General features: G+C 49.0%; 1 protein-coding gene across 1 annotated transcript in view; it reads right to left on the bottom strand.

Annotated features, from left to right (window-relative positions):
- The window catches only part of ZFHX3 (zinc finger homeobox 3), a 234,745-nt gene that overhangs the window by 89,367 nt on the left and 120,625 nt on the right, over nucleotides 1-24,753 (bottom strand). The window contains exon 4 of the mRNA XM_037063746.1: nucleotides 7,752-7,983. Within this exon, the coding sequence (XP_036919641.1) occupies nucleotides 7,752-7,983 (232 nt within the window). The remainder of the gene's footprint in view (nucleotides 1-7,751; nucleotides 7,984-24,753) is intronic.

A 24,753-nucleotide genomic window follows, 5' to 3' on the forward strand; every position in this document is an offset into this window, starting at 1 on the left:
GAAACTAAGTTTTGTATTTTTATTTAACTTTAATTAAACTTAAATAGCCACAAGTGGCTTGTGGCTATGCTACTGGATGGGCAGGTGGAAGTTTCTGGGGGAGCTTCCTTGCCGTTCTCAATGGATCTAGAAACCGGAGAACCAGAGGACGGATGATGGACAGTGCTTATACTGATTTGCAAGCCTACAGAACTTTCCACTAGTCAATGTTGAGAAAAACCACATGGGACTGTGGCTCTCCTAAAGGGGTCACGGTCTGAAGGGGGTACCTTCACATCTGTAGGGCTGAGAAGAAGCCTTTGAGCTATTTCTGTCAGCAAAGAGACGCAGTTCTATTTTCCTCCCTGGCTCCCTACCAAGGTCAGGAACACGTTTAATATAGGATGCGAGTAGCCGAAGAATTCTTTGCACCTTCCGAAAGTCGTCATTTCTCTGGAAATACACCTGGGCAAAGGAGGTGTTAAGTGCAGAGGTGGGGATGAGGGGTCTGCACACAAGACAAAGGACAGAAGGTGATGACCACTGTGCCCACTGCTGTTGTCATCACCACAAAGCCCCTCCCCTCAAATGAAATCCAAGCCCGGAACCCCAAACTCCAACCCAGCAAAAAAACAAACAAAAAAAACGCTCAGTCACTGTCTAGCCATCTATGTTCACTTGAGGGTCAAGTTTCAAGCTTTCAGGTTCCTTGGAGGCCCTTTTCAAAGGTGACTTGGCATAAAGATTTCACTAAAATAACACTGGGTGTGAGGCGACATTCTACACATCCCTTGGGGTTCCGGTGTTTCTGGGCTCTCTGGCATGCTCACCTCCTTAAACAGGGGACCCCCAACACTCATCCTCAAACACACACACAGTCTCCCTTATACCCGTACCACCTGCAGGCGCCTTTCTTCTTCTTCTCTCTCTCTCTCTTCTTTTTTTCGCTTTGCCACTTGGTATCACCCTCCCTAGGAGAGAGGGGCTGCTGCCTCTCAGAGTGGGCAGTGCTGGGTGGCCGGGAGGGCACACAGTACTAACTACCCCAGGGGATAGTGCAGAAGACAACCTAAGCCTCCACCAAGAAAAAGGCTAACTGGCCCAGCACACATAGCCATATATATGGCACAACATACAGGGCAACGTATGCTCCAGCTTCATACATGGGAGCAAAACAGAAAACCCTGGTGGCTTTGATTATCCCATAAAAATGAAGCAACTACTGAAGGGCAGAGCTAGAATATGGAAGGGTGAGTAAATAAGAATCATGGCAACTCAGGCTACTGCAGCCAGAGCTCAGACAGTTTCTGACAGGTGCGACCTTTTGTGGTGCCGACGCCCATCTCTCCCTGACTAGACAGACAGGAAGTAGATTAGTTGTCCACCCAAGTCCCATTTCCAAGCAACCCTCCTGGTGATGTCACATCCTCTCTGGAGGGGCCCTTCCAGCCCAGGAGCAGGGACAACAGTGAGACAGCACCCTGTACATGTCCACCTTCCAACAGACCAAATCATTAGCATACTTTACAGAGAGCCAGCAGAGAAGTTTAATTGCCCTTAATTACCCAGTTCAAGAAGGCTCCTGGATAATGGCTCTCAGATTTCTTGCCTGGTCTTGACGTAATTTCCCTGACTCTGACTTCATTATGTCCCTAACTTACAAGCAACAGCCTCTCCAAGAGGCCTTTCTGTAACAGGCGCTGAAGCTGCAGGGAAGTCTGGGCCATGGCTACAAAGGCTTCCTGTAGAAAGAGTCAGGGCCTGGGCTTCCCCGCAGGCCTGGTGCACAGGTGTGTGTGCATGTATGGGGTGTGGGTGGAGGGGGAGAGGACGACACAGACCCAGAGGAAGGACTAAAGACAAGGAATATGTAATCAGAAGCCATCACAATTACACATGTAAATGAGCAGACAATTGGCACTGACCTTTGTAGATTGTTAGAGGACTGATTAAGGCAAATCAGGAACTCTGTTCTGACAGAAAAACAAGACAGTGTATACCCCAAGAACTGCTCCTGTCCTCTTCATGCAGATGCGAAATGCAAGAGAATCGGGCCGTAATCAAACTATGTATGCTGTGCACTGATGAACACAAAACTATCTCCGTGAACAAAAGAAACCGAGATTTCCTCCTTGGCTTATCATCAGCGATCGTGCGGACACCTCTCTCTCTAAGGTCCACCAGTGTTTGAGCTCTTGCCGGGTGCCCAACAGTCACTCAATTCCACAGCCATAAACAGACCCCGTCCACGCGACAGCCGGCTATGCCAACTACAGACTCTGCTTAGAATGGTCATTTTAAAAGCTTTAAGAAAATACTTTTTAAAAAACCCCAGAATCAAACTACACGTTATTCTGTAAATTCCCTTTTTCATTTAACAATATATTCCTTTTCATTGGATACATAATGATCTCTCTTTATTCTTGCATTATAAAGCATCTTTCTAAAAGCACCCTGATGTTTACAATCCTTGTCTAAACAGTCTTTCATTGGGGAATATATTTATAACAGATAAAGTCATATTTTTTTATTCCTACACAAGTGCTTAAAATTTCAGTCAACCCCAATTTGTTCTGATGCACTTTTCCATTTAACTTCTCCAGTTTGAAATACATTCTCCCCACGCCTTCCCCAAGCCTCTTCAACAAGATGTACAGTAAAAAGGAAAAAAAAAAGAACATAGCTGTTTGGTTTTATAAAAACAATGCTTCAGAATTACAAAACCGGCCACAACATATTTTAGTACTATGAGAAAAATTACACTGAAACTGCATATAATTTAGCTGTTTACCCCAAAAAAGTAGTTCATATTTACATGGCATCCTTAAGCCAATCTTGAAAAATAAAAAAAGCAAATGAGAAAGTTAAAAACAGTATATTTTCTTATACTCTTAGGTCATATGAGCTAAACAGAAGTCCCTGAAGCTTAGTTTAAAAACAATGGATCTATCACGTAAAGCCAGTGACTGCATTGGTGCGGAACGCCATCAAAATCACGTCTGCCACCCGGACCCCAGGAATTCGCCACCTTGAGCACCAAAGATGTGCCATAAAGGGGGATGCCGTCTTCGCTCCAGAATATTCTCCTAAACTCTGAATGAGCGAGCGCGCCTTCTATAAACGAAGCCTTGAATGCCTGGGCTGGGGTATGAACCAGTGTTTCTACACCAAGGGCTGAGAAGAGACATCAGCTGTGCCCCTCAACTCAAAAAGTTTTATGCACCACAGGCGTTCAATAAAGAACCGTTAAGTTACATCAGTACAAAGTTTTGAAATCCACGCCTATGTGAAAGAAGCAGGAGTTAAGGTGAAGGTAAGAGAGAAAACAGGAGGAGAGGAGGCAGGCTGAGGGCAGGAACACAAAGGGCCTCCTGTCCTCTCAAAGCCCAGGGCACTGATAGAGGGAAGTCAACTAGGTTTCACCCTGCAGCCAGCAATGACTTTTTAATAAGCACACAGGGAAGCTGATCCTGCACCTGACCCACCTATGAGAACTTTCCATCTTTCAAGAGCTTCTGGCCAACTAAGGGGCAGTAAACAGTGGATGCAAGTAACTGCGAGATCACCCCAGGTGTGGGCCCACAACCGCGGACTTTCGCCACCTCCACCTGGGTACAGGGTGAAGTAAAGAGCCCATCTCCCAACCCAGTCACGAGACCGCTCGGTCTTGCAGAAAATACGTGCAAGCCCATAACCAAAAGACGGAGATGCAAAAACAAGGGGGGCGGGGTCACATCCTCTGGTCGGGTTACCTTCTGTTCTCTAGGGTGTGTATTTCCAAGCCACCTTTAAAATGAGAAGGCACGCTGTGTGTGTCTGTGTGTTGAAGTACAACTGCAAACACCATCACACGAGGTGAAAACAATGCAATACAGTACTGCCCACTGATGTAAGGGTGAGGCCTGCCCACAAGGAGGACCATGTAGGGGAGGGTGGCCTCATGATTAGCACGGTGCCAACATCATCAAGCCTTGGCCCTGTGGTGCAGGGCAGGACCAAGATGTTGTATGTCTGGCCACAAGGCCTCTCGAGGGGTTCCGTGGCTGGCGACAGGTGTACATCTGGGCCACCAACCAGTTCTGAAGGGCAGAGGAGACCTTCATAATTTCTCCTTCTCTGTACTGACACGTCCATGCTCACGACAGGCCAGATGATCAACTTGCCTGGTTGGAAAACATGCTGGCTTATGTTAACTGGAAAAGACGACAATTTTTTCATCACAGGGAAGAACCTATCCCAGAGTTCACCAGCCTCTGCACAGGAAACCCTCATGCCTAGAGAAGGTAACAGGAGACCGGGTGTAATAAGGTCCTGCGCTCAGGAAAGGGAAGAAAGTTCTTTCCGATGGCTTTTGTGCACAACTTTCTGAAATGTGAACAACAGAGGAAGAAGGGAAAAGAAGGAGAAAAGAACAACAACGTTTAATTTGATGACATCAGAACTCCAGAACTGAAAACCCTAGGCGGCACAACCTCTTATATAGGGTGGGGCAAAAGTGGATCCACAGTTGTTCATATGGAAAATAATTCAATGACTAATAAATAACAACACAAGAACAGACTGTTTGTCTCATACTCAACTGTAAACCTACTTTTGCCCCACTCTGTAAGAAGCTCAGAGCCCGAACAGACAGGACTCCCAGAGGTGCCCAAAGGCCCCCTGAGACTTCCTTAGGCTGCAGGAATGAGATGAAGGTTCTGACCCTACATTCGAGAGGAGAAAACGGGAGATTTCATAAGGTCTGTGTGGACCAACCTGAAGTTGATGACCTTCAATGCCCACCAAGTCCACAATATCCCTTTTCTTGAAGTCATTCTTTCCAGGTTTTACAGGCCCAGCCCTGGGAGGAAGGGGCACTCAGAGAGGGTATATTTCAAGATGGGTTTTCTTAAAAGGGGTTTCCAAACCAGCACCACATTCCGGTTAATGTCAGCATAAATATTACCCAATAATCTGTCCCTTTTGTCATTAGTCAAGAGTACAAATGTAGCCGGTGTGGATGAGAAGGAAGTGGGCAGAGAGCAAAACATGACTCCAGGCCAAAGACAATACAAAAGGATTTTGAAGTACAGAGAGGAAGTCTATCATCTCTACTGAAGCTGCTCACACACTTCGGGGGGAACCATATAGCATCACGTGAGAGGACCCCAGAAGGCAACGGCGTGAGGAAGCAAGTCCAGAGCGGACTGCATAAATAGAAGTATGCAGAGCTAGCAAAAAAAAAAAAAACATACAAAAACCCCCCATGAAATACATAGGTCTGCGTATAGCGTAGAGGAAGGAGAGTCCTGTGAAAGGACTCGACAATGGAATAATGGTGCGTGGCAGGAACAGACACAGGCCAAACACCCCAGTGGAGACCCCACAGCTGCATGGCACAATGGTCTCGGTCTTAGGGCGCAGACATGTCTGGGGGTACCAGGCCCCGTCCCCTGCTCCTAAGAGCATCCACACACAGAGAGAGGGGTCAGATACGGGGCAGACCCCATGGGTTAAGGCATCTAGGCCTTAACCAAAAGAGGCATTTGAAAAACACATGGGAGAGGATGGTCTTGCAGTGACCTGGAGATGACAAAAATTACTCTAATACCAAACAGTACTTTCCTGAAAAAATGACTCATACTGACTCAGGATGACTGGCCTTTCCAGTGACACGAAAACTCAGCTACACCAGGGAAGGAAAACACGCTCAGATGTGGGTATAGCTGGTCCTTTGGGAAATCCAGTCTTACCCACGTGGAGAAGGGAGCAAGGAGAGAGCAGGGTGATGGGGACAGGGGTGGGTGACAGAAGGTCTGGAGGAGCCCCGGAGGGATGCCCCAGGAGGTTCCGAAGTTCCAGCACAACTGATACAGTGGAGTCTTCCGAGATCAGGAGTCACCTACTCTGGAGGAGGGTTAACCATGAACTAATCAGAGGTGCCCAGAAAAAAAGGGAAAACAAAAAGTTGTACAAGAAGGTAAATGAAATTAGAAAACTCTACACGGCTCAGCTGTGATTAATATTTATAGAGCTGGCATAATGAAAACACTGAATATTAATAAAACCCCAAACTATTATTTAATCATACTGGAAGACGGAGGAAGGAGAAGACTGAGCACACAGGGAGCTGGGGAGCGTGGGGAGTGAGTGTGGTGGGGGCCACAGGGGTGTGCGGGTGCAGCCTGCGCACATGTGAGTGTGTACAGAGTACTGTCTGCGTGGGTGGTCTGTGGATGGGAGCCTGTGAGTGGGCACAAGTGTGTGCACTTATTGCAAGGCATACCAGTGAAATCATCATTGTGCAGAGCAGAAAGCCCAGAGACGTTTCACACTTAAAAAAATATATAGTAGTAACAGAAGCATGTTAATATACATATGGAAATAAATACTGAAAGAAATAACAGAATCTTGAAAGCCATGGCTGTAAGGAATCGAATGGGGGTGGGTTGTGCCATTTTTCATAAGGTTTATATAATTTCTGCCTTTAAAAGCTATAAAAATGTGAAACTTGATAACGTTAATATCAAAGCCCCCAGACGTTCATGCTGGGTCCACGGCTGAGAGGGTGCTGCAGGCGATGGAAGGATGAGGAAAGGCCCCAAGGCCTGTCCGGCCTGACCGGGTCACTCAACAACATGCCATCAACAGAAGAGAGCCGGGAGCAGGACGTCGTGAGCTCAGCATCTCTGAGGTGGAACCAGTGAGAACCCCAGGAAGCTGCTTAAAGGACATGTGGCACTCTCAGGAGAGGAGAGATTCAACAGGCCGGGAGCCACGGGCTGGGCCTAAGGCCCAGCGAGGCCGGCACGTGGGACAGCCTGAGGACGGCCAAGAGAAGCAGGGGGACAAAGGAGGAACACCTGAAAGATGTCCGAGACCACAGGCAGCAAAGAATAAGGCCCAGCAGGTAGCCACTGGGGTGGCTATGTCCAGGGTCACAGGTGACCTCTCAAGGGTGGTTTGGTGACGGGAGGAAGCAGGCTATGGCGGCATGAGGTGTAGCTGGAGATGACTAATGCAAAGTGCCTTTCAAGAATCTTGAAGATTCTATTCTGCTGGAGACAGAGAACGGGACACAGGATTAAGGAAGGGCTTTTGTTTCATTGTCTTTCAAGAGGCAGGCGACTGATCTGTGCTTCCCAGTTGGGAGAAAGGGACTGAAAGGTTGAAAAAATAAGAGAGGGGTGACTCTACCCAGTGAGGTCGGCGTGGGAGTGAGTGTCGGGAAGAGGAGGAAGGGAGGTACAGAAAAGGTGGCTGTGGCTGAGATGACAGGACGGGACACGGGAGCTGGGCGAGTTCCCTCTGGACAGTCTCGACTCTGTGAAGTAACAGGCAGCACTGAGTCACAGAACAACCGGGGTCACTCTCAAATACAAGTTTAACGTCTAGCAAGTACTTGTTTTGATCCTATCTGAAGTTATTTCTTACAGACCAGACTGGAGGCCACAAACAGCCCATTTTCAATACTGAGCCAATACCGTTTGCTTTCCGTCAACGTGAACCAATATACTGAACCTGGAGTATAGACTAGAGGAATTTGGGGTGGGACAGAACAGCTGGCGGCTGGCTCCCCAAACGGTAAATGGTGACGCCTGAAGAGAAGTGGTGCTAAATTTCTTTAAAAAACAAAAAGGCAGCAGCCCATGCTCCTTCGGGAACACAATGGACACCTGTGAGATCAGCAGTGGACACCAGGGTCAGCTGCACCAAACCAAAACCCTCAGGAGGCCTCGTAGAGTCCACATCTGGGCCCAGCCTGGGTCTCCCGTGCCTGTGAGGCCGCTCACCTGGGTCGGTGGAGGGGCACCTGCGGATTGTGAAGATCTGCCCCAGGTCCTCGTCCTCCTCGGGAAGGCCCTTCTGCAGCCGCTGTAGCTTGCGCAGGCTCTCGCTGCGCTGGTGCTTCATGGAGCGCACGTGCTGGATGAGGTTCAGCTTGGCCTTGGTGGAGTAGTTGCACAGGACGCAGTGGTAGTAGCAGCTCTCGCCCTCCACGCCACTCTCGTGCTGCTGCAGGTGCTGGGGGGTGAAGAACAGGGACACACCATGGGTAAGCCAGTCAGAGCCCACCACCATGAGTCCACCCTGTCCTGGCTGCAGCCCAGTAAGATTTCTTAAAGAGTATGTCTTGTGCGCCGCCCCCCGCCGCCGCCACCACTGTCCCCTTCTCAGGCAGTTCACTGAGGACAAGCAGCAAGCTTACTCTCAGCACCTCAGCCCCCAAGCGCCCCCTCCCCGATGGTTTCTCAGGGCCGAAAATGCCAATGGACTAGCCCTTTCCCATATTACCAGTTTTCCTGGCACAATTATTAAAGGTTCCCCTTTCCCTGTCCAAAGTGTCCTGCCTTATTGAGGTCAGGGGTAAGCAAACTACAGCCTGAAGGCCAAGTCCAGCCTGCTGACTATTTTTGTAAATAAAGTTTTAATAGAACACAGCCATGTACATGATGCGAATTGTCTATGGCTACTTTCAAAACACCACAGGTTGAACAGTTGCAACAAAGCCTGTATGTCCTGCAAAGCCTAAAATATAACTAACTGGCCCCTCACAGAAACAGCCAAACCTGGCTTTAGACAATAGTCTGTATGGTCACCCAGCCTGTAGAGGACCCTACCAGGAACACAGGCTGGGTCACTCAGGAACACAGAGTCCAGGAAGATGACTCAAGATTTTGTATTTAGAAAGAAAATTTATTAAGAGAACCCAAAATTAGGTTTTTCCCTTGATTAAAAAAAAAATGACAGAAAACTAAATCTCTCCCGACTAGTTCCCTGTCAACATCTCAAGGTCATTTGGCTTAGGGCACAGATGGTCAAAGTTACACTCTGTGCTGTGTGGGTGTGGACACAGCGCCCTGAGTCCAGCACACGGGAACCTGGGAGCTGACAGGAGGCAAGTGCACACGGGAGTAAGGCAGTAGAGCAAGAACAGGCGAGGTCATGGGAACGGCCAGCAGACCCCAGACTTCTGTGGCCGAGAGAAGGCAGAGATTTTCCCAGGACAAAACTGGCAACCTACTCATGTCTCTTTGAGAACATGAAAAAATCTAGGGACCCTTTTCACCAACAGTTAGGGAACTAACAAGCTCACAGTACGGAAAGGCCACCTCCTTCACCTCAAGTGGCCTGCATTCCAGGAGGAGGCAATTTTTCCACTGGGTGCACACGAAGCCGGGGAAACAATTCCAAAAAGCTTAAGTGACTGACCCAAGGTAACCCAGTGAGTTCATGGAAGAGAGAGAACTACAACCTGGCTCTTGGCATCCTTTTGGAGGAGGAAATTCAGATAATGTAAATGCTTAATGTGTTCATGTTATTACCTGTCCTTCCCTCTCCTCGCCCACAGCCCCACCCCCAGGCCCGGGAGGCCAGTCCAAGCTGCTGCACCGAGCGCACAGCAAATGCCTCTCAAGTGCCGCATGCTGCGCCCCGCTTTCTGACCCGCACCCTTACTATTCAACACCCACGCCCTGATAGCTGCTTCCGGTCCTGCCTGGATATGTCTCTTGTCCAGAGTATAATAAAAGACCCTGAAAAAGCAGAGCACTTAGAATGTCCTGCACCGTGCCCAATACCGAAAATAACACGGTGGCCCTACCAGCACTTCCTATCCACCAACATGGCTCTGAGGCTCGTCTGCTCACATATGCGTGTCCAACACGTGCTGAAAATGCAAAAATTCCAGAAGCATGTTTGCACCTTATTGGGAGAGGAAACATGAATGAGCCAAGGATGTGGTGTAGAAAAGTCACTGGGATGAGGAGGGAGGCTGAGGCCCTTCAATCATGGGAACTGGCCACATGAGTCCACAGGTGGAAATGTCGCGGGCTCTCCAGGCACCAACAGAGAAAATGCCTTTCCCTCAAAAGGGGCGCTTTAACCCCGGGCAGTGCAAGCCCGTGGCATACCAGTGTATAGTGGTATAGTGTATAGGAAGGAGAGTATCTCCTTCGGTGTCTCCACCAGTAGCAGCGGTTCCAGAGCCACTTTACAATCAGAAGGAGTTTAAAGAACTAGCATTGACTGTTAAAGAAATTACAACTCAAAATAAAAAGCTACTTTTCTGGAGATAAATTGGAGCTGGTTTTTCTTTTTATGGTTTACCATCCATTTGCCCCCTCCGAGACGAGGCTCCTTACAGAGTGTTTCAGGAGGATGAACCCCACCAAAGCAGTGTGTTCTGGAGGAACCCTGCCTCTTCCCAGGAGAAGGAGGGTCTGGGGCCCTAGATATGAAGGAAAGAGATGAGCTCGCCCACCTTCATGCTCCAACGCCTGTCTCCAGGGCCCCTCAAAAGCCAAAAATGAACCAGGATATTCAGCAAGGGTGTGGCTTGGGATTCAGGGGCAGGAATCTTGTATGAGAGACAAGAACTACTGTCCTAGGTCACTGAGAATTACACGTATTAAAGCTTCAACAGAAACTGACTGAATAAAAGATACCTGGGGAAATAAGCACAGAATCCAAAGCAGTGAGTTCTATCAAGGGACTGCGGTGGTATCATAAGCTACGGAATCAGAGCAAGAACCATTGAAGCCTTATCCCTAATTCCCAACATCTTCCCATGAAACAGGATTTCCTTGCAATAAGGCGCGGGATCATAAACACAAAATTTTAATATGGATGTGAGGGTTCTTTTGGAAATGGCTGGGGTCTCCAGTCTCAGGGCAGAAGAGAGGATGCCATGGACAAAAAGAAATGGACAGAAGTTGAGATATCGAATGTCTCCTGTCCTAAAATCCATGGGCTCCTGGGAGATGCTGCTGTATGAATCCTAACTGAAACAAGAATCATACTGGGGACTCTGCTTTTAAAACAACTGATATGATAAAGATGTTCCCAAACCATCCTATACTCACACTCATCGTGGTAAGTGGCACTCTCTTGTGCCACCAGGAATTCTTTTTTCTGCCACTTGAGAGCCACATGGGAGGGGAAATGGGCACAGGCCACCGATGGTGGAGAAAGGAATGACAGGAAGCAAGGCAGGCAGACAGCCATGGTCTCTCCCACTGATCCTGACCTAGGGAACATTTAGGGTCCTTTTTCTTAGAGACTTGTACAAAAGCTTCGTTCAAAATTCCAAGTTTGCTTTTGTACTTCAAGCTCATTCACACACACACACACACACACACACACACAACAAACTACTTCTCAGTTGCTAAGAGACACCTGCTTATAAAGGTGACATCCCAGACCACACTTCTGTTCACAGCCAGAGTCTCCCGATGTCTGTCGCATATGACAGATCCTGTTCTCACCACATTTTGGAAGTTCGCACTTGGTGTGGCTCAGGCTGTCCAACCTGGTGCAAACAGAGACCCTTAGCTAGCAGCAGGGACCTGACCTCCGTCACCTTCTCTACACCATCTGGTCACTTCCCAGGCTGTGAGGGGGTCAACGTCCTGACCCTGTTGGACAGATGCCCTCTGCCTCCCAAGTGTCACTGGCCCCATCCCCAGAATTCCACCCTTGGCACCGGCCTAATAAGCAGCAGCAGGAGGGGGCGGGGCTGGAGAGGCCTAGGAGGACTCCACCGGGGCAAGCCAGTCAGCCAAGGACATGCTCTCCCTGCAGAAGAGAGATGTTTTCATTTGGAAAAGGAGGGAGAATAATTTGTTCCTGACCCAGCTAATTAGAATACCCTCAATTGGGATCACAATGTATTTAATTAAATTCACCGTAATATATGAAGAATCCACCAAGGCACAAATCCCAGAGGATCCTCAATAAAGGAACTGCCTGCTTTCAGAGCCCTTGCTCTCCTGGCCAGACAGGAAATGTTTCTCCCATGCACATCCTCTGCTCCCCACGCCACTCGCCCTCCGTCTGAGAGTTGTCCCGTCCTCCAGGAGGGAGACTCAAACTTTGTTTGGCTTTCTCTATCTTTACTCTGTGTTTAAGGTTTCTGTCTGCTCACCTCTGTCAAGTTGGGTGTACAGTTTAAAGAAAAGAAACTAGTGTGGTATAAAGCAGGTGTGCTACTTTGGACACCAAGAAAACTGGCTGCTGAATCCAATGGGCATTGAGCCCATTGGATTGGTTCTGGGTTGACTCTACATGTCTTCATACATGTAGGGCATCCAACTTTCTGGCATCTCTGGGACACACTGGAAGAAGAAGAGTTGTCTTGGGCTGCACATTAAATACTTCACGACACATAATCACACAAAAAAATCTCATAATATTTTAACTAAATTTACGATTTTGTGTTAGGCTGTTATTTATAGCCACCCTGAGCCACATGTGGCCTGAGGGCCACAGGCTGGACACCTCTGGACTCTACAACACATCCGACACTACGCAAACACACACACACACACACACACACAGAATATGCCCCACCCTAGGGGCTCAACCTGCATATGATTAAAGCAGTGGCCATGGTGACTTGGAGGATGTGCCAAGGGACATTGTTGGGGGGTCATCTTTTGGCTGGTAAATGGCTGGACCAGTGAAAACCACTGCTGACTAAAAAACTGGCATCAAATTTAAAATAGAGCCACCTTATGACTCAGTGATTCCACTTTGAGGAATATATCCCAAGGAACCCAAAACACTAATTTCAAAAAATGTAAGCATCCCTATGTTCACTGCAGCATTATTTACAATCACCAAGATTTGGAAGCAGCCCAAGTGCCCATCAGTAGATGAGTAAGTACAAAAGCTGTGGTACATTAACACACTGGGATACTACACAGAGGTAAGAGAGAAGGAACTCCTACCTTCTGTGACAGCAGGGTGGACCTGGAGAGAATTATGGTAAGTGAAATAAGCCAGTCAGAGAAAGACAAGTACCATATGATACCACCCATATGTGGAATCTAATGAACAAAATAAAGTAACAAAGAAAACAGAATCAGACTCATAGATACAGAGAGCAGACTGACAACTGTCAGTGTGAAAGGGGTGGGTGGGTGAAAAAGTTGAAGGGATTAAGCAAAGGAAAAGAACTCAGATACAAACAACAGTATGGTGATTACCAGAGGGAAAGGGGTGTGGGAGAGGTAGAAGGTAAAGGGGGGGATAAATGGTGATGGAGGGAGACTTGACTTGGGGTGGCGAACACACAAAACAATATATAGATGTTGCATTATAGAACTGTAAAAATCTATACAATTTTACTAACTAATGTCACCCCCAAAAGCCAATGAAATTTTTTTAAAAGTTGGCATCTACCTGCAACCTAATATGAGAAAACACAGCCAACTAGCAAATCAAGACATGTAGACCAATCCGCCTAAAGGAGAGCAGCAGCGGAGGTCCACCGGAACGAAGGCAGTCCCACCAGCCTCTCCCCACACCCTTCGGTCAGCCTCAGGGTTGCCTCGATTTTCCCCAAGCTCACTGGCTGGTTTCAAAAGTGCCTGTTAGGTGAACTGCAATGTACAGTCCTTTCCACCAAAAGAAACTTCTACACTTGGCAATAGGATTTACCTTCTGAAAGCTCAAACAAGTCCAATGACAAACAAGAAGGAAATAAGTACCCAGTTTGACTCATAAAAAGAAACAGAAAAAGAGCTGATAATCTCCAGCTTCTCCAAATTACCATGGTGCCACAGGGCACAGGCTGCCCTCACTGCCAGCGATGAGGACCCTGACTTACACACCTGAGCTGGTCAGCACCCTGTGCTGGGAATGACCAGAGACCTTCTCCTGCACCCCTTTCTCATCTTGTTGGAGCTATGTGTTTTTTAAAATGCCGGTCCCATCTCGATTTAGCTCAAAGGTGACACCCCTGAGCTCCCAACGTGGAGACTCCTGACATCTCACATCTTCCCCTCTGGGTCTGCTTCCAGGGCAGGAACTCAGAGAAGAAAAGCCCGTGCTGCAACACGAGGTGCCTCCCGTAACGAACCTGGCATGTAAAGCCAAGAACCAAAAGCAAATTAATAATTAAAAAAGAAAGGAAAGGAAGAAAGTCAGCCAGGTTACTTTGTGGGACTCTACACCCCATTAATATGTTACGCTTGTTCACCGTGGCCAATGCCTGAAAGTCAAACAGACGAAAAGAGGGCTCTTGTTAGAAAATAATTCATCGTGAAAATCAAAAAAATGTGTTCCTGTTCCTTGTTTCCCAGGAAAACTAACCAACTTCTGTCAGAGAACATCGATTTCTATAAATCTGGAGAGGCCCCAACTCCCTCCTCCTCCCCCACAAAAGGAAACTTCTAACATCTGGTTCTTCATGCATGGAATGTAAAATATTGATCAGGGTTTGTCAAAGCCTCCTCTTTAAAGCAGAAATGGACAAAGCACATTCTGATGCACACGCACACACACACAGGATGCATGAATGACACTTCTTGGGGAAGAACTTTCCACCTGTCGATGGAAACACGTGCACACTCACGCCTCCCGCCACACTTGTCTGTGCACACAGCGTAACTCTATTCCACGAGCAAATGAAACAGTGAAGCTCTCTGATGGGGTAAAGCGCCTCCCAGGCGTCTCTCCAAGCAAATGGGCTGCCACGGGGGATACCAGACATTTCTGTGAGAACAGAGAAGCCCTCCCGCCCTGGGTACATCCAGAAAGGCTCCCTGGAGACACTGGTCAGGGCTCGGACTGGCAGCTAGGCAACAGCAGGTGGGAGGGCCTCTCAACTCATGAGAGGAAAGTCCCCAGGCGGGGAGGCCGCTGCTGCCTGATGCCTCCGGAGGGAAGGCCTGCTAACCACCGCAAGCCAAGGCCTCCAGCCTCTGCCTTCAGGGTGAGGACTAGGAAAACCTCACCAACAACACTTCCAGTGAGAAGGACCATGAAGACGAGGGTCAAGAGCAAGTTTACTAATTCCCCACACCGTAAGGTGAAATAAGGAAGAATCGAGTGTTTAGTTGACCGTTGTTTCCATGTACAGCATCTACTGCTGAGGCAGCACCTTCTCGCATTCAATCTCATTACAGCCCCACAAGGTGAGTAGCTCTCAGCTCCTGTCCTTGGAGGAACCCAAAGCTCAGAGAGGTCAGATGACTCCCCAAAGATCTTGTAGAGTGTGGAAGACACAGGACTGGAACTTGGGGCGTGATGCCAAGTCCGCAGCAGTCCAGCCACGCTGCACTGACCGCAGAGGTGCTCGGGAACACCAGACTCCCCAGATCCTGCTATTCACCTTGAATGCGGAAAAAGGAATTGTTTGGGGTATAATGCAACCAGGCATGAGGGCTGTTGAGTTTTTTAATCAGGGGTATGTGTTACAGAGTTTTTAATTTTCTAATCAGAGGTTGTGTTACGGTTCCAAATTTAATGTCACATTTCTTAGGAAGGCTTCCGGAAAGTCAACCTAAATATATATGTATTTTCTGTTTAATGCTGGCTTTTCACCCACGCATGCCCTCATCCTTGGCACATGCTAATTTAGTCCTATTTCACTGTAGGAACCTGGCAGATGCCAAAAGATAGAAGCCCCAACCATGGTTTACAAGAGAAAGTGAAAGGAGATAAAAACGTTCCCTTAGATCAACCCATTTGCGTTGCTCTGACCTATTTTCTGGTTTCTAGGCCAGGCTCCTTGCGCCCGGGTCCAGCCATGGTTGTTGGCTCTCAGGATCCAAGACCTCCCAGCCCCGCATATCTTTTTCCTCACATGAATGGCATTCCCCGACTCAAGAGTCTCAGCAGGAGTGTTCCCTGGAGAGAAGCAGACTAAGTTCCAGGAGGAAAAGTAACAGCAAAAATCTGTAACTATCTACACGTTGTATCTGCCTTGGCTTTGGATCTTTTCCCGAAAACTCCAAATATGGACCCTTGTGGGATGTTGACGCCTGCACATTCCCCTCTGTCGGGAAAACTTCAGAAGGGAGCAGCAGTTCAGGAGCGGGGGGGGTCCTCCTGAAGGAAGAGGCCCCCCAGGGCATGAGGTCACGAGGAAAATGATGGTAAAATGAGCATCTACATATAGAGCTTGAAAGCCGAGGGAGGTATTTGGGCGCATAAAACAACAAACTGGGTCGCACAAGGCCGGACTCCCAGGACCTGAAAGCACCCCCTCCCCCAGGATCGTGCACTGACAACGGTGCCATCCTCACTCACTAGACACACTTCTTCCCCACTCTGACATGCAGGCCTTTCCAGCTCACCCAGAGTTAAGCCTCACACAAAAGTACAGGCCGTGTATTCACGCTACTCAACTGTCCTCGCTCAACTCCACGGCACACCGTCGCCCTGATGGGGGGTTAGGCACACTCTGGATTAACAGAGCCCCGTGGAACACCTTCTCTCTGGTGCTCACTCCTTGTGCTTCCTTGCTTGGGCAAGTTTTATGCACTGTTGGGCCTCAGTTTCCTCATCTGCAATAGTGGACAAGAACAGAGCCTCCTTATAAGCACCACTGGGAAGATTCACTGAGATAATTCCTATAACGTGCTTATTACATTGCCAGGTGCACTCTCAGCCCTTATCACAAATAAGGTTATCACTGTCGTTATTTTTCAAATTGCTTAAGCTCTGGGATTAGGGACGGAAAGGAACATCTACTAAACTTACCCATTTCCTTCCTCATAACCATTTTCCACACCCACCTCCAAGCCCCAAATGGGAATTCCTGGGTGACAGTAGAGAAACTGTGATCCACAGAAATCTGACACAGGAAGGACACTGGGCTGCTGCTTTCTTAGGGGCCTTAAACTCTGCAACACGTGCCCAAGGCCTGGATTCACACCACAGGCCCATGGGCCTTGCACAAAACTGCATCTGTGTACTGGGTCTCTTCGTTCATCAGGGAGCCAAAAGAAAGAAAACCAAGGCCCCGTGTTTTTTGTCACGTCTGCCAACACCCTGGGTGAGGACCAGGGAAGGAACGAAAACTCCAATGAAATGGGTGGCAGACTCCCCCCTTCTTCCCCACGCTCACACTGAAGGACGTGCTTATTTGTATCTCTAATCCCCATGAGAGTCAACGCAGCAGAAAAAATACTCACCTGGTGGTCAAAACAGGTGCCTTACTCCATCTGTAAAGTGGAGATGTTTATACTCGCCCTGTCTTCCTCGGAGGCAATTTAAAAACCACACGAGAAAACACATGTGAAAATCCTTTGGAAGACGTGGAGGCGTGCCCAAATATTTGGCACAGTCATCATCTTTCTACCTTGAGCCCAGATTTTATCTCCTCACTTCTGATTGGCAGGGGCGACACCACGGGCTTGGTTGGTGATGCAGACGGCATTCCAGCTCCGTGCTGCCCTACCTTGGGCACGCATCAGAAACACCTGGGGGGCTTGTTATGCCACAGGTAGTCGGGCCCACCCCAAGTGTTTCCGATTCACCTGGGCTGGGGGTGGGGCCTGACGAGGTGCACGTTTAACTATCTCCCAGGGGATACCAATGCTGCTGGTCTCGGACCACACTCAGAACTGCTGCTCTGGCTCAGACAGCAACTTCTTGGAACAGAGATCCAACTCAGAATACAGGGAGATATTCCCCAGGAGGAAGAAAAATTTCCAGGGCCTAAAATCTCCATACCCACCTCTTCCCAAAGAATAGTTAAGATTCAATGACAAACTACTGAATAAATCACGCAATGCCTGCACACAAGAATTCACCTATTTGATGAAAAAGTCCCACGGAAACAGCTGCTTGCACCAGATACCTCTCTAAAGTCAGGACTGGCTCTATTCATCTCCCTCTGCCCTCTTGCACCTGCAGTCTAAAATGTCCTGGGGCTGTCACTGAAACCGTGACTCCTGACAGCAAGGCATCGGGCGTCACCTTTTCCTCCCGGGCGTCCTGCTGACCACACCTGTCCAGATGTCCTGCTGGAACCAGGCCCATGGATGAACGTAAACCAAATACGAGAAAAGGAAAATGGTCTTTAAAATTCTTGCCATGCTCTGGCACCTTCTGATTGCTGCTCCTGAGAGGATGAATTTGGTGTTCAAACCCAGAGGCTTTCCTTGAGCTCCCACGACTTGCTGACAAATACCCTCATCACCTTCCTCGAGAGGAGACACAGGCAGCTGGCAGGAGACGGGCAGGGAGCAGTGAGCCCGCACAGGGCTGACCTCTCCCTTAGAACAGGTGCTTAATTTTGATTTCGTTTTCCTCTACAAAGAGGAAACGGGAAAGAGACGAGGCAAGAGAGGAAAATTCCCTCTATAAACAAATGCCTCCGGCAGCACTCATTCTGGCTGCTGAGACCTGTTACCATTTCTCCTAAACTCCGTGGACTTTGTTGAAAGTTCAAGGAGACGGTTATACTTGAGGGAGGAGGCAAGGGACCAAGAGTGTGAAGAGAAAAATGCTTCCTTGAGGAAGCAGAGCTGAGTCTGAGGCCAGGCCAGGAGATGGCTGGCTGCGGAGTGGGCAGCCACCTGGCGAAAGGCGCCGCTGTCCCACCAACGAGGATACGGCGACTTTCTCCGCCCCGCTTTCGGGCTCCCCCCACAAATAACCCAGGCAAACACCAAGTGCACTGGGTTTTGCTCTCCTTCCCCCCCTTTCTAAGTCTCATTAAAAGCCGATATTGTTCGGCTTCAAGATGGAGAGCTCAGCATGGATTTTACTGAACGTTAAATCAACCAGCAAGCGTAGCCAGCAAACTCTGTGGCACTTTAACTTTAAATAATGCAATAATTATTGAATTTCCTTTTTATAACTGAAGTGCTGGAATGTAAACAATGGGGCTGTAATTGCAGGAAGGGGGGATCAATAGAGGCAATCGTTTTCAGCCATGTTAATTGTAAATACAATTGCTCCAAGATGTCAGCCTTGTTCTTCTTGCTCCCAGAATCATCCTAACGGATGACAGAGTCCAACTTTCCCATTACAGCTGTTCGTTCCTTTAAGAGGTTCTCAATCAGATCTGATCAATCTGTCAAGGTAATGCATGGAGTAAGTAAGACTCTTCCAAACACAGGCTCCCAATCAATAGCCTGGACCAGCTTAATGAGGTGGGGCTAAGGCCCAGAGGGAGGTAACAGCCCCCCGCTTGCGCCTGGGTTTGGCAGCCTGGCTTCCTCGCAGGGCCCTGATAAACAGACCAGTCCTTAATGAGGACATTAGTTATGCATGCTTCAGCAAGCAGCAAGGCACCCGTCCCTTGGGACAGATGGACAGAAAATAAAATAGATTAACAGAAAACAATATGGTGCCAAATTAGGTCTAACTGAAGACTTTTCCCTCCTTCTCCTGCTTTCCTTAATTGTCCAGCAGAGTGGAAGACATCAATTAATCATTCCAATGGGCAGGAGCTCAAAGACCAGAGCATCGTGGGCCAGAGGGTCTCTGGGTGTCTGCTGGCTTCCCGAGGGCTGTCACTTAATAGGAGTGCCCTAGTCTCTTCACCAGCATTTTCAGGTCACAATGGGGGCAGGGTTCTCTCAAAGATGGGTCCCAGTACCAACCAGGACAAGAGAATGAAGACAAGGCTGAATCTTGATGTCCAACAGCCACACCAGGGGACCAGGGACCAGAGATGGACGAGTACAAAACTGCCACTCCTCACGGCGGATGTTCGTTTCCGGGAATGGCTGCTCCCTCCCAGACAAAGGGGTGCAAAGTCAAGAATCTGGAACCCCATTTCTCACGGCCCAGCAGATCTGCAAGTCGCACGGGCACTGCAGGAGTGTGGTTTCTCACAAGCATGACCTGGTGGGCTCCGTGGGCTCCTGGAGGGAGCCCACCCTCCGAGGCTGTTGTGTGTCTTCACATCTGTTCTTGCTGGGAAAGGCTGGCAAGAGCAGCCACTGTGGAAGTCCTTGAGAAAGAGCCACACTAAAGGAAAGTTCCTCAAGAACAACAGCTCCTTTTCCCGGGGGCCACATGGCTTAGAGCGGGGCTCTCCAAGTGTGGCCCCTGGACAGGCAGCCTCGGCACGCCCAGGAACCCCTGCAGACCCCATCCAGAGCTACAGGAACTCTGGGGCGGAGACTAGCAATCCGGGTTTTTAACAAACTCTCCAAGCAATTCTGATACATGCCCATTTGATGACCACTGTGTCAGAAGGTGAGTTGGCAAACTGGTCCTTTTTGGATCAGAAACAGTTCAGAAATGTCTAGAGACCTTGATATTTCACTGAGGTTTAGATCAAAGCCCACCATCCACCTGCTCCACAATGCATGGCCTCTGGAACAAGGAAACCAAAGGAACGAGGCCTATGCAAAAACTCCGCATTACTAGCTGGGAAAGCTCAGGTAGTGGGTCACACCACTGAATTTTAAAAGTTAACAGTCTCACATTGAGAGACTAGCTGGGTCTTTTCAGAGGTATCGAGAGGAACAGAATAAAAGAAAATAAATATCCATCGGATTTCTCCCTGGTGCAAAGGCCCTGACCTCAGGCCACTCCTTCTCCACAACTCCTCACCCCTCCTCTGGGCTCAAGCCCACCCAGAGCAGCTCCCATACTGGGCTCATCTTCCTGTGTCACAAGTCACACCACATGTACCTGCCAACCGTGAACAGCACCTCATAGGCTAGGAGACCAAACTGTCTCTTTCTACCTCAGTGCTTGGCACAGCTCCTGGTCCATAACAGGGACCTAAGAATTGTTGATCAGCCGGTATGGTTCAGTTGGTTGGGCATCTTCCCACAGAACTAAAGGTCGCTGGTTCAATTCCTGGTCAGGGCACATGCCTGATCGGGACACGTGCAAGAGGGCAACGGATTCATGTTTCTGCCTCACATCAACGTTTCTCTTTCTCCCTCCCTTCCCCCTCTCTAAAAATAAATTTTAAAAAAATTTTAACGTTGCTGGCCAAAAGCCAGAATAAACAGTGAGAATCCTGTGATGCTCCATTGTTGCTCTGGGTCTTTAACTTGCTGTTCAACATCTATCTAATCTAGTCTAAACTCCCCTCCTCCAGCTGGGAGTCCAACTGTCCCCTCCATTCCACAGTCCACATAAAAGCAGACTCCTGGCAGCTCCCGCCTTACCCACAGCCCTAACCTTTGTGATCCCGGTATCTTCTGCAAGGAAACCCTGCCGAACACCTGCTGAAATGCCTGCTGCACAACTCTCGGGGCAGGTTCGCGCCACCGCCACCTGCATGTCTTCCCCATCGCACCTGCGCCAGAACTCTGTCCCCTCGTCTCTGGGGCCCTGTGTTATAGGGCCCAGTGCTCTGGTGATCCCCCCCACGCCCACCCAAAACCAGTCTTTGGAGCACACGCTTCACATGACTTCCACATTGGGCTCTGCGTTCCTTGATGACCGAGATAGGAATTTGGAACTCAGAGAAAAAACATGTTTGCTAATATTTATTGCTTGTTTATAAATAAAATTTCATGGCAGGATGCAATTACCACAAATGGCTGTACTTAGTGACTTAATTTTTTAAGTATACAGCTCCCAACAGCATTTCTCTTTCCTCCTCTGAATCCACCAAAATACTCTCCCAGCCAGAGGAGAATGCGGCTGGTCAGTCACTCTATCCTTCCATCTGGTCTGCACTCTGGATGTACTTATATAGGTTTAATATAGCTGTGCTGTTTTACAAGAGCTCTTTTACTATCAAACTGACAAACTTAGATGGCCACACTTGGGTACCCTGAGGAACATCCAGAACATCCAGAAGATGACAGAAGATAGAGAACAAATGCCATGCGGGCCTCTCGTGGGGAACTCACTGCAGCTGTTGGAACTGCGAGGATGAGTTCCCAGCATCCACCACTCCTTCATAGATAGAAACAGTTTGGTACGTATCTGAGTTCTAAGTGTAAAATGTTATGAGAGTCAATGGGGTGGTGAGACAGCGCCCAGACAGGTGGCAGGTGGTGGCTGCACGGGTACTCATGGCACACAGGCCGGGCAGCTGGACGGCCTCAGACTTGAACGACGAAGGGTAGGACTTTTTCTCACACACACGCTCCTTTATTTTCTTCCCAAACTTTCCGTCCTAAGACTGAAGCTGCGGGAGAACCGCTGCTGTCTGGAACTGGTTACATCGCCCACTTTCGTCGGTTTTCAAGTTCTGGGATCTGTAAGAAAGGGACTGTTCTCCACGTGGGCTCAGAAGGTGAATGCTTAGCTGTGTCTCTTTCTCTTTCTAGTTCATGCCCAAACCCCAGGCCCCCGGCCCTCTGCCTGGAGGGCTAGCCCCTCCCCAGGGACTTCCGACCAACTTGGTTTGAAGATGCCACCTCCCCATTTGGCTCTCAAGTTCCCAGTGGAATGTGGCTGTGAGGCCAGTCAGTGAAGCATTTTTTTAAATGATTTTATTTTTTATTTATTTTTACAGAGAGGAGAAGGGAAGGAGAAAGAGAGGGAAACACTGATGTGAGAAAGAAACATTGAATCAGTGGCCTCTCGTACATGCCCCAACCAGGAGCCAAACTGACCAGGAATCCAACTGGTGATCGTTTGCTTTATGGGATGACCCCCAACCAACTGAGCCACACCAGTCGGGGCTCAAACCCACTTTAACATAGTAAAATACAGGGGAGGGGAGTCTCACCAGCCAGTCCACACTGACCAAGACACCCTCTCCCCAACAAGTCCCTCCTGTTCCACCAGGGCCCGAGAACCAGCGATGAGACAGAAGACCTGCTGGGGTTTACAGACCCTGCCGGAGAACACCGAAGCATTTTCTTCAGTGAAATCCAAGCTCCAGAAAACTGCATCTAAAAAATGGGCAACTGGGAAAATTTGACCAAAATGGTGGGGTTTAGTGGCATCTGGGGAAAGGCAGCTGTTGGCTACAGGGAGGGTGACGGGGATCCTGCCAGCGCCAGGATGCTGCCAACAGGCACCGTGCATGTTAGCAGTGAAACCGTGACTGGTGCATGGTGACATCTGGACACAGACCTGCCTGGGGCCAGTGTCAGATGCACACGATCGCACACCACTACACCAAGTAGCAGGTGACAGCTTTTTAGAATCTTTTTTGGAATCTCAAGTCCAGGAGCCTGCTCTGTATTAATACAGACTCTACATACATTTTCAATAGGTATTTTAAAGACTTACATCTTAAAATACAAAAATTTGAATGACCTTTCCAGATTCTTCTATAATAACATAAGGTCAAAGGCATCAACAGCCAGTTCCCTCTTGTGGAAACAGGTATTTTTTAAAATATTTTATTTATTTATCTTTAGAGGGGAGGGGAAGGAGAGAGGAAGAGAAACATCAATGTATGGTTGCTTCTCATGCATCCCCTGCTGGGACTGGCCCCTGCCGGGAATTGGCCTGCAACCCAGGCATGTGCCCTGACTGGGAATCGAACTGCGATCATCTGGTTTGCAGGCCCGAGCTCAATCCACTGAGCTACACCAGCCAGGGCGGAAACAGGTATTTTTATAGTGGCCCTTCTTCCAGCTTTGGATTCATTTGTTCCCGTCTGTCTGTCCTCGTGCCCACTTCTTGCTTCTCACACGACAAAAGAAGGGATGTCCAAACCTTCTAACTCAACATTATTTCCAGAATTCTCTGTACATGAGGAAGGTCATCTAGCATAGCAGCCTCTCACCCTGTTCCCCTGCACCGCCTTGTCTCCAGCCAGCCCTGAGCACCTCGGTGGTCTCGTGGGGGGCGGGGCCGTGCCATGTCCTCCCCGGTGGACTTCCTGTCCGGGTCAGCCACGTTCTGTTCCCCCTTCCGATCATCCCATCTCCACTCTAGCGCTGTCTGCAGTGGCTGCTTCTCTGAACCCAGGGTCTCAACCTCTCAGCACATTTTTCCCACTGATGCCCTGAGCGCTGGTTGTCAGTTTTATGGACGTGCCATATTCCCCAATGAGACTGGGCGGTTCCTGAAGGCAGGAGCCCTGGGCTCCCCTCCTGGACATACAGGTGCCGGGTCAGCGCACAGCGAGAGCACAGGCGTGGGAGCAAGGAGCCACGCAGAGGAGGGGGAGCCCGACACTAGGCTCCGCCTCAACTGTCAGACGGAGCAACACGGGCACACACCGAGGGCCACGAGCCAATCAGCCTGAACCTACTTTGTAAATGGTCAGGCAAATTTATTTTTAAATAAGGTATCATGTGATGGGAATTGGTTGGACGGGGCACTTGAAGACTCAGAAAGTCTTCACCAGCACCTGAGTTCACTGGGGCCCCCAGGGGACAGAGACAGATTTAACGACTAGGGCACCCGTTCACTTACCTCACTAATGAGATCACCGACTTCTTAGGGGAAGAACCTGTTAGGAGGACAGGATGGCCTCTGGGTGCGAATCCTGCTCACACCATCTGTGTCCCCCAGTGTCAGCAAGACTCAAGAGATGACAAACCTGCCAGTGGGCTTTGTCATTGTGTGACCTTCAGCAAGTCCCCCTGGTTTCCCACGTCAGCATCAAAGCCTGCACAGCGACACTGAGAAGCGACTTTGTGGCATATCAGGACGCACGACAAGGGCACACAGCTAATAACGATGGGAAGCACTCTGTCTCTGTAGAGAGCTATATTACTTAACATTTAGAATAATGCCCACTGTTTCGGGTTGAGAAAGCATTCAGATTTTAGCTGGGCTGAAGGCTGAACATATCCACTAATGAGCGGTGTCCTTCCTGTGGAAACGTTGAAAGCTACTCAGTCTGCTGAATCAAATGACTAGCAGCACATTAGCGAGGGCTGATGCAGGTTTAGTTACCATGAAACCAGGGTCACTGCATCCAACATCTAATTTCTTAAGATCACAGGCACACACCAGAGCCAACACAGCTGACGACAACTGCAGTGTTAAGGACGGTTTGGGTAAAATGATCTCACTCCATAGTTTCCCCAGAATCCATAAAAATACAGCCTCTTAGTAGAAATGTTTCCATCACCTAGCCAGGGGTGTCAAACTCATTTTCATCAGGGGCTACATCAGCCTTGCGGCTGCCTTCAAAGAGCCGAATGTAATTTTAGGACTGTA

This window comes from Sturnira hondurensis, unplaced genomic scaffold (assembly GCF_014824575.4).
Source record: "Sturnira hondurensis isolate 20B ecotype Veracruz unplaced genomic scaffold, ASM1482457v3 Scaffold0014745, whole genome shotgun sequence".
NCBI lineage: Eukaryota > Metazoa > Chordata > Mammalia > Chiroptera > Phyllostomidae > Sturnira > Sturnira hondurensis.